Source organism: Hypanus sabinus, chromosome 24 (genome assembly GCF_030144855.1).
Source record: "Hypanus sabinus isolate sHypSab1 chromosome 24, sHypSab1.hap1, whole genome shotgun sequence".
Taxonomy (NCBI): Eukaryota; Metazoa; Chordata; class Chondrichthyes; order Myliobatiformes; family Dasyatidae; genus Hypanus; species Hypanus sabinus.
In genome coordinates this window covers 34,228,121-34,239,091 of record NC_082729.1, presented here as the reverse complement: position 1 = coordinate 34,239,091, position 10,971 = coordinate 34,228,121, and the positions used below count along the sequence as shown (strand labels likewise).

General features: G+C 44.3%; 1 protein-coding gene across 1 annotated transcript in view; it reads right to left on the bottom strand.

Annotated features, from left to right (window-relative positions):
- Positions 1-1,311: 1,311 nt before the first annotated feature.
- LOC132380729 (sialic acid-binding Ig-like lectin 5) overlaps positions 1,312-10,971 on the bottom strand; it is a 40,357-nt gene continuing 30,697 nt past the window's right edge. Inside the window, exons 8-10 of the mRNA XM_059949720.1 lie at positions 7,484-7,601; positions 6,188-6,293; positions 1,312-3,440 (exon numbers count right to left, since the gene is read on the bottom strand). Of these exons, the coding sequence (XP_059805703.1) occupies positions 3,330-3,440; positions 6,188-6,293; positions 7,484-7,601 (335 nt within the window). The 3' untranslated portion in view covers positions 1,312-3,329. The remainder of the gene's footprint in view (positions 3,441-6,187; positions 6,294-7,483; positions 7,602-10,971) is intronic.

The window sequence follows — 10,971 nt, the reverse complement described above, 5'->3', positions numbered from 1 at the left end:
AAACGACTACGGAACATAAGTGGTCTTAGTCCACAGCTTCGTCTCTGCCTGCCCCATGTGTGTACAAAACAAGAAGTAACGTCAGCGCCCTGCGGGTCTGCTCTGTCTGGTGACTGTGCCTCACTGCCTCTTGTGCTGCCTCTTGGTGGATTTAATCACCGTTCTGCCCCCATCTAATGCATAATCTACCAGTCTGGTGGCTGTGAACGATTCTCCAAGGCTGCCCACGTCACTGGACTCCGTGAGCTCCTATCGGCTCGTGAGACTGCCATTCTCATGTTTCAACTCGTATTGAGTCTGCACGCCTTCCTGCAGGACGTAGCGTCCGGTCAAGGACTGTAGTCTCGTATTCGCAAAGTCTGTTCTCTTGTGGGAGCCACTTCGAACTTTTTAACTGGTTTCCACTCCCGATCTGAGAGAGAATCAGGAGTTGGAGACAACCCTGCGCTGTCTTGCCTCTTCCAACCCCAGTCCTACAGCTCCCAATTGTTCTGGTCAAAGATTACCACAATAACCTCTAGTCATCCTCTATTGTCATGTCCCCCTTTGGATGCCAAAAGCGGTTCCGGCCTCTGCTCTTCCCCGACCAATAGTTTCGACGCGGGAGTCCCTGCTGTTGAACAATTGGTCCAACGCGACAAGCCCTGAAGAGTGTTGATGATGGCAGGGGTCATCCGTCTTGGAACGAGAGCGCCCAGAAGAAGGCAATGGCAAACCACTTCAGTAGAAAAGATCTTGCCAAGAAAAACCATGGTCATGGAAAGACCATGATCGTGCATGCCATAGGACACGGCACGTAACTACCGAACCAGAAATGTCAAATACTAGAGAGCATGCGTTAAAGATGAACGGGGGGAAAGTTCAGAGATTTGCAGGTAATGGTGTTTTTATTTATATAGTGAATGGTGGTTGCCTTGAATGCGCTGCCAGGAGTGATGCTGGAGGCAGATTCAATAGCGTCTGTAAGAGGCATTAAGACTGATACCCCTGCCATCATCAACACATATATGGACCAACATATGTCCACATGCAGGAATACGAGATTAGTTTAATTTGGCATCATCGCTGCCACAGACGGGCCCTCTCCTCTGTTGTACTGTTCTGTGTTCTATTCAGCAGAGGGTTGCAAACCAGCAACCCTGGCCTGTATTGCATTATAATGTAGATGCCCTGTGCTCGCTTGCCTGTGTTGCAACGCAGCCACTCTGAGATGGGGATCAGCAATGAAAATTATTTTTAGAAATCATCCCGTGCTCTTTTCTGATTCAGCTGGAGGCACCTGCAAACAAAAGGGAGACACTGCACATGCGATAAAGAACACGGAAACGGTTTATTAGAACTAGTATAATTCAATACAAAAAGGAAACCAAATGTCTATAGTAGTAGCAGTACAGAGATCAAAATACTATTCATTATCCACTGAACGAGCTGAATGCCGACAAGCCTCACACAGCCTTCTCTCCCTCTCTAACTCTGACTCAACATACTCTATCCCCCTCGGCGTACTTGTCCCTGTCCTAATCTAGTCTAATACAATGCTCTCTCCCTGCACGAAGGAAGTGCCCCTTTTTTGGACCCTTTAAGATTCCTTCAAAGCCTAATATAATTATCACCCCAGCACTTTCCCGTATTTGGTACCTGCGCCTGCACAATGATCTCATCTTCCTCAGACAAACCTGTTTTTCACCACTCTCTGCTATTACTTCTGTAGGCTTGGAGGTTCTCAAAACATCCTTGTGGAGTGTTTTTTTTAATGTTTTAAGTTATTTACTTACTTACTCCGGCCCTTCGAGCACAGTGATCCCCCGATTTAATCCGAGCCTAATCATGGGACAGTGTATACTGACCAATCAACCTACCAACGGGTTCATCTTTGGACTGTGGGAGGAAACTGGAGCACTCGGAGGAAACCCAGGTGATCACGGGGAAAACGTACAGGCAGCGGCGGGAATTGAAGCTGTGTAAAGCGTGTGATAACCACTGCAATACCGTGCTGCTCTACGGTAGTTCTCTTGCACCTACTCAAAACAAACCTACTCCAAGCTTACACCATTTTGTCTTATTTTATTTTAGCATATATACTAAGGAAAAATCACCTTTAATCTCTTTCCTTATTTGGCGACGTGGGCATTTCGAACCCTATCTGTGTCCGCTTGTCCCACAACGAACGGGTCGTTACATCTCAGCAGCTCCTTCCTTGCTCCTCAGACCACTCCGTTTGAAATCTACCAACCAGAGTCGACACTGATCATATTGAAAATTAACAAGAAATGGAACCTGCTTCTTATGCATACTTTAGTCCATGTACGCTCAATAGCATCTTATAAAGTGCTATGGAATGTAATTCCGCGTGTTCGTTGTCTTCTGTTGATATAGCCCGTGCAATCCAAGTTTCGAAGTATTGTGCGTTAAGAGATGGTCTTCCACACACCATTCTGTAACGTGCGTTCGCTTGAGTTGATGTCGCCTTCCTGCTACCTTGAGCCGGTCTGGCCATTCTTCTCTGATCTCCCTCATTAACGAGGCTTTTTCGCCCACAGAACTTCCACGGACTGGATGTTTTCTTTCCACGCCATTCTGTGTAAATTTCAAGCACCATTATGTGTGAAAATCCCTGAAGATCAGCAGACTCTGAGATAATCAAACCATCCCGCCTGACACCAACAATCATAGCACAGTCTAGGCATAGTAGATCACATCTTGTTTCCAATTCTGAAGTTTGGTCTGAACAAGTGAACCTCTTGACCTTGGCTGCATGCTTTTATGCATTGAGTTGCTACCACATCATTGACTGGTTAGATATTAGCATTAACGAGCAGGTGTACATGTGTAGCTAATAACGTGGCCACTGAGTGCATTACAGGAAGTACAAAAATGGCATTACAAAAATCACAAACAACATTCCCATCAGAAAATCAGAAGCTCTCTGAAAGCTGCAACGCAAGTGGCTTGCGTGATAAAGAAACCGGACAGCGTGCTTGCCTTTGTCATTCGGAGCATTGAATATAAACGTTAGCGAGTCTTGTTGCAACTGTATAAAACTTCGGCCAAACCATACTTAGAGTTCTGTGTGCTGTTCTGGTCGCCCCATTTCAGGGGATATGGAGTGTGGCCGCCCCCTTACAGGTGGGGAGAAGGTGCAGAAGAGTTTTAACAGGATGGTGCCTACATTAGAGAGTACAAGCGAAAAGCAGAGATTGGACTACTTTGATTGCTTTTTCTAGCACGTCGGAGAGCTGATGGATGGATATGAAATGATAAGTTGATCGACTAATGCTTTGAGTCATTCTTCTCCTCTTTTTTCAGATTCTAAACGCAATTTTTAGTCATTATAGATTTGCATACAATTCACTACCATCCATAGCAGTGTTCTCGTAAATGTCAGTGTATTTAGTCTGGTGCTGGCTTGACCTGGTATCCGGGTCTTCAAACACCCACTCCTGGAATGGAAAAAAAGAATGGTGAGAGGCACGATTATTTGAGTAATGCCACGCGTGCCATCACAAGGACAGAACCTGTGCTTCCTTAAAAGGTTGCATGGATTCGGAACGTCATCTAGAACTTTAACAAACTCTCTCTTCAGTCCTATTTTACACAATCATCTTTTCCTACCTTCTATGGAAGACTCAACATTTCATGATTGGTATAGAAAGGACATTAGGCGCTTTGAAGATCTTTTCATAGATAATCGTTTTGCAACTTTTCAACAACTGTCTGTAAAGTCTAACCTACCGACTACTCAGTTCTTTAGATATCTGCAAATTAGATATTTCATTAACCCTGTAATATCAAACTTCCCTGAGATGCTCGAGAAAAATGTTGTGGACCTGTTTCTTTGGATTTATCCATTGGGTAAAGGCTTTAAATCTTCTGTTCGTGATAAGTTAGTGACTTTGAGGCATGCCCCCTTTGACAAAATTAGAACTGCTTGGCAGCATGATTTAAATATTCTTTTATCTGATGCGGTCTGGGAATCAATTCTTAAGTCAGTTAACTCAACCTCTTTATGTGCTCGCCACTGCCTTTTGCAGTTTAAGGTTGTACATAGGGCTCATATGTCTAAAACTAAATTATCGTCGTTTTATCCTGACATCGGGACGTTTGTGACAAGTGTAAAGGGGGTGGGTCTTCTCTTATCCATATGTACTGGGCTTGTCCTGGTCTAGAGAAATTCTGGAGAGAAGTTTTTTATCTTTATCCCATATTCTTAATTGCCACTTAGAACCTAACCCTCTGATTGCTCTTTTTGGCACCTTGGGTGAAGCAGACGTGCATTTGAGTCCGACTAAACGTCGAACACTACCTTTTGCCTCTCTTTCGGCTAGACACTTCGTTCTTCTCAGATGGAGAGATCTTGCCCCACCCACTCATGCTCAGTAGCTTAGTGATATTACGTCCTGTTTAGATCTTGAAAAGATTCACTATTCGCTTCTCAATTCGGAGATAAAGTTTTGTAAGGTGTGGGGACCTTTTCTTGAATATTTTCATAACTCCTCTTTAGATTAGGATTATTCTTTTTTGTACTATAATCCCTTACTTTCAGCTTTTGTTTATAAATTTCACGGATTTTTTATGGGAATTACATTATAGTTTTGACAGTGGGCAGTCTATATATATATTTTACGGCTCTGTGGAGTCAAACGCTCCGATTAATTTTTCTTTTGCATATTGAAATGGTTGGCCTGGAGTTTTGTAGTGGGAGGGTGGGGCGGATACTAACTTTATATGATTTTATTTTGGGTGCATTTTCCATATTGTTATGAATTATATATCAGCCACGTTTGTTTTGCACTGTGTTAATCTCCATTTTTTTGATTTTTTTTGTAGTTGTATTGTAGAGACTTAATTTAAAAAAGACTTCTATGGATGCATATCGAGTGCAGGAGTCAGATGGGCACGTTGTGCTGTATAAAGGTTTGGGAAATGCTCACTTGATATGCAGTTCTGGTCACCCATTGTAGGAAGGATGTGAAGGCTTGCTTTGGACAGCATGCAGAGGAGCTTCACCAGAATGCACACAAAATGCTGGTGGAACTCAGCAGGCCAGGCAGCATCTATAGAAAGAAGCACAGTCGACGTTTCGGGCCGAGACCCGAAAACATTTCAGGACTAACTGAAAGAAGAAATAGCAAAAGATTTGAAAGTGGGAGGGGAAGGGGGAGATCCGAAATTATAGGAGAAGACTGGAGGGGGAGGGGTGAAGCTAAGAGCTGGAAAGATGATTGGCAAATGGGATACAGAGCTGGAGAAGGGAAAGGATCATGGGACAGGAGGCCTAGGGAGAAAGAAAGGGGGAGGGAAGCACCAGAGGGAAATGGAGAGCAGGCAAGGAGTGATTGTGAGAAGGATAGAGAGAGAAAAAGAGAGAGTGGAAAAAGGGGGGAAATAATAAATAAAGGATGGGGTAAGAAGGGGAGGGGGCATTAAAGGAAGTTAGAGAAATTAATGTTCATGCCGTCAGGTTGGAGGTGTTGTTCCTCTAACCTGAGTGTGGCTTCATCTTGAAAGTAGAGGAGGCCATGGATAGGCATATCAGAATGGTAATGGGACATGGTATTAAAATGTGTGGCCACTGGAAGATCCTGCTTTCTCTGGCGGACAGAGGTAGGCTCCAACTTGATGGCATGAATGGGGGAACAACACCTTATATGCCTATACCCAGTACACACTATTTAGGAAAGAACCAGTACCTACATGTTTTTGCACCATAGATCACGCTGTGCATCTACAGACTATATTTTACTATTTGTTAATATTATATTATGTGCAGTATGTAACATACTGCATATAATGTGTTTTACCCTTTGGTCCCGGAGGAACATTGTTTCCTTTAGCTGTATACATGTGTAGAGTTCAATGAGAAGAAATGTGACCTTAAGCTTGAACTTGAAACCATGGATGCATTAACACATTAACGCAGACATATGGGAAGAGCTTAATCTGCAATCGAGGTCAGTACAGACACTCTGGACTGAAAGGCCTGCACCAGACTGTTCCCTGTGTCCATCAATTTCTAGGTCGCCCTTTACTGAATTTTAAAAGTTTGACTTTGCTGGATCATATGCCCCCAGCTGGAGCTGCACAGAGGGAGAGAGTTTATACCCAACAGATAAACATCTCCATTTGTTTGGCGGTGTGACCGGAGAATACTTGGCACACCGGGATCTCTTGGGGAGGCAGCGGTTACCTGGTGCTTGGCAGTCTGCTGGACAGACTTCGGTCCACATTTCTTGTCCTTCTCGTTCTCCTTCCCCAACGCCATTTCAAGCCCACCCTTTGCTTCCAGGGAAGCTCTGAAACAAGTTTTAACAACGAATTATTCTCACAGGATTGTATAGTTGCAAGTTGTTGAGAGTCAAAATGCGGTAAGGGTGCATCTTGCAGTTTTAAGTCACAGAGGTGATACAATCGCCGTTCCTGATTCTTTAAATTAAAATGAGAGCACTCACTCATGCATAATTAATATCCTCCGTTGGTCAGAATCGACCATGAATCTTGCATCCTGTCTGTCTATGTGATATACAAGCTAGGGGAGTACAACATGGAGAACAAGCTGTTGCTCATGCAGCAAGCTCCCTCTCTCCACACAGCTGATGAATCCAAAGGAACAGCAGAGACCGATACCATCAGACACCAGCAAACTCACAGCAATTTCCAGTCAGCGTTGACCGCCCTGGGGGCTCTAGCTCGGGTACTTTTTCTCCGGGCTTAATACTTCATAGACTTCCCTATGAGCGACTTCCCGGGCTCATAGACTTCCCTATGAGTGACTTCCCGGGCTCATAGACTTCCCTATGAGTGACTTCCCGGGCTCATAGACTTCCCTATGAGTGACTTCCCGGGCTCATAGACTTCCCTATGAGTGACTTCCCGGGCTCATAGACTTCCCTATGAGTGAATTCCCGGGCTCATAGACTTCCCTATGAGCGACTTCCCGGGCTCATAGACTTCCCTATGAGTGAATTCCCGGGCTCATAGACTTCCCTATGAGTGAATTCCCGGGCTCATAGACTTCCCTATGAGTGAATTCCCGGGCTCATAGACTTCCCTATGAGTGACTTCCCGGGCTCATAGACTTCCCTATGAGTGAATTCCCGGGCTCATAGACTTCCCTATGAGCGACTTCCCGGGCTCATAGACTTCCCTATGAGTGAATTCCCGGGCTCATAGACTTCCCTATGAGCGACTTCCCGGGCTCATAGACCTCCCTATGAGTGGGTACAGTCACAAGGAAGTGGACGTTTGAGATCAGAGCTTTCCTTCTCATAGATGAGCTGCCAAGCATGGCTGACAAGTCCCACCTACACCAAGTGACTGGGTTTAACCTGCCTTTGCCCCTTATCCTGCCAGCAGAATCAGTTTTGCCAGGCTTAGTAGCTAAGCCAGACGTGAAGGACAGGAACTGGTTTTTAGAGGCTTTATGAGGCACCGGTTGGGCCAAAGGGTCTGCTTCCACACTGTGTGGCTCTGTGGCTCCACTCACTTGTAAGGTCTCCGACGCTGCTTGACAATGACACCAACGGCGATCAAGATGATGAATAACACGACACCTCCCACAGCAGCCAAAGGGATGATCGGGATCTTCTGTGAGGATCTGAGATCTGAGGGAGGAGATGGAAGTGAGGGAGTGATAGTCAGAGCCAAGTCTGGAGCTTTTTCCTAGTAGGATTGACTTTAGAACATTGAACATACACTCAGTGGCCACTTTATCAGCTACCCCGTGTACCTAATAATGTGGCTGCTGAGTGTACGTTCGTGGTCTTCTGCTGCTATAGCTCATTCACATTAAAGTTCAGTGTCATGCATTCAGAGATGCTCTTCTGCACACCACTGCTGTAACACATGAGGTACTGTCACCTTCCTGTCAACTTGAACCAGTTTGACAATTTCCTCCCGACCTCTTCCATTAACGAGGCATTTTTGCCCATGGGACTGCCACTCTTGATATTTTCTTCTTTTTTTATTTGTCTTTCAGCACCATCCTCTGTAAACCCTGGAGACTGTTGCAAGTGAAAATACCAAGAGATCAGCAGTTTCTGAGATACTCAACCCACGCCTTCTGGCACTGATAATCATTCCATGGTCAAAGTCACTTGGATCACCTTTCTTCCCCATTCTGATGTTCAGTCTGAACAACAACTGAACCTCTTGACCATGTCTGAATGTTTTTATACGTTGTATCAGTAGCACGTGTTTGGCTGATTACATATTTGCATTAACGAGCAAGTGGACAGACCTACCTCATAAGGTGGCCACTGACTGCAGAGCAGTACTGCACTGGGATTTATGCCCATGACTTTGTGCCAAACTATTTCATCCAGTAATTAAATGCCCGACTAATCTAATCCATTCCCCTTGCACAATGTCCATATTGCTCCATTCCTGTGCAAGAAGGCACAGCAGCGCCTCTACTTCCGAAGTAGATTGAGACCAGCAAGGCTCCCTCCCCCTGCCCCATCTTAACTGTATTTTGCAGGAGCACCATTGACAGCATTCTGACAAGCTGCATCTCCATCTGGTATGGGAGCAGAGCATCAGATCGAAAGTCCCTACAAAGGACTGTGAGAACGGCCGAGAAGATCATAGGGGTCTCCCTAATATCCATCGGCGACATTTATCAGGAGGGCTGTGTATACAGGTTTCTTAGTATTATCAATGATCCTACCAATCCACCCAGCATCCTCTTTGACTTTCTACCATTAGGCAAGAGACTCCGATAACTGAAAACAGGAACAGTCCGGATGGGAAACAGTTTCTTCCCCCAGGCCATTAGACTTCTGAACCCCCTGCTGCATTGCATTTGAAGTGTCACTGGTTAAATTACAAAACTTAATTCATGCACCTTATTTTGATAATATATGTATAATTCATCTGTAGATTTTATCCTTCCCCTCCTAAGTTATTGTGTTTTACGTGTATGCACTACTGTGTTTTACACCCTGGTCTGGAGAAACTTTGTCTCATTTGACAATATGTATGCATATAGTTAAATTACAATAAACCTGACTTGGGTTGACGTAACCTGACTTCATTGGCCTGTCTAGGGCCTTTTAAACTTGGTTTTTCTCTTTGGAGTGAAGGGGATGAACAGTGAGTTGTAAGTGGTTGTAAGACAGGTGTGGAGTGGTTATTGACTATCTCGCCGGGCGGTAATAGATAATATGAGGGCATACATTTATGGTGATAAGAAGGAAGTATATGGGAGATATCAGAAGTACTTTTTAAAAAGAGGAGTTGTAACTGAATGGAATATGCTGTAGTGTCAGCTGTAGAGTCATATATATTTGGACCTTTAAGAGAACCTTAGATGGGCACCGATGAAAGAAAACTGGAGGGCTACGTTGGAGGGAAGGATTAGATTGATCTTGGAGTAGGTTAAAAGGTCATCACGGCATTGTGGGTCAAAAAGCCTGTATCCGTCTGTGCTGTTCTTTATTCTAAATACCTCTATCATACGTGCCTCCATCAACTCCACCGGAAGCTCATTCCAGACACCCATCACAGTCTGAGTAAAGCACTTGCCCGACACATCTTTAAATGCATGGCCACTAGTTTTAGACATTTTGGCCTTGGGGCAAAAGGTACCTGCTGTCTACTCCATCTACAGTATGCCTCTCATAATCTTATAAACCTGCATCACGTAATCTACCAGCCTGCGTTGCTCCAGAGGAAAAAAACCCAGGTTTGGCTGACCTCTCCTTACTGATCATACTCTCTAGTCCTGGCAGCATCCTGGTGAACCTCTGCTGGACCCACTCCAAAGCCTCCACGTTTTTCCTGAACAGAAATAAATGCAATGCTCTGGACTTCATTTGCTCTCCACCACTGAACACATCTACATGAAATGCTTTCAAAGGAAAGCAGCATCCATCATCAGTAACCCCCACCATCCAGGACATTTTCTCTTCTTGCTCTTGCCATCAGGAAGGTACAGCAGCCTCAGATTTCACACCACCAAGTTCAGGAACAAATATTACCGCTCAGCCATCAGGCTCTTGAACCAAAGGGGATATCATTATTCAAGCAACACACACAAAAGTGCTGGTGGAACACAGCAGGCCAGGCAGCATCTATAGGGAGAAGCACTGTCGACGTTTCGGGCCAAGACCCTTCGTCAGGACCGTTCATTATTCAACTTCACTTGCCTCTTCATTGAAATGTTCCAACAACCTATTGACTCACTTTCAAGAAATCTTCATCTCATGTTTTCATCTCATGTCTATTTATTGCTTATTTATTTTATTGTTATTTCTTTCTATTTATAGTTGCATATTTTACTGTATTTTGTTGTATTTTATTGTATTTCTAGTTAAGTACCCGTTGGTACAGTCTTTTGTTGATTTTGTTAATGTTATTATTCTATAGATTTATTGAGTATGCCCCCAAGAAAATGAATATTGCATGTGTACTTCGATATTAAATTTACTTTGAACTTATTTTCATTAAATGGGCCTCATTTAGAGTCATCAAGTCATTGAATACTACAGGCCTTTTAACCCAACTGGTCCGTACTGACGACAGCATTCTCCCTGCTCATCCCAGTCGCCCATGATTGGTCCATAACCTTCCAAGTCGTTCCCTTCCACGGACCTATCCAAATGCCTCTTAAATGATGCAATTGTTCCTTCCTTGACCACTTCCTCTGGCAGCTCATTCCAGGTATTCACTGCCCTCTATGTAAAGAACTTACCTCTGGGTCACTTTTAAATTTTTCCCCTCTCATCTTGTATCTGTTTGAATTAGTTTTGGACTCCACAACCCTGGGCAAAAGACTATAAGTATCAGCCTTATCCAGACCCATAGTAAATTTCTCTCCTGTGCTCCAAGGAATAAAGCTGGTGTGTGGCCAACCTCTCCCAATAACTCAGATCATCTAGTCCAGATACTATCCTTGAAATTTTTTTTTGCACCCTCTATAGTTTGATAATGTTTTCCCCATAAAAGGGTGACCAGAACTGTGCACAATGCTAC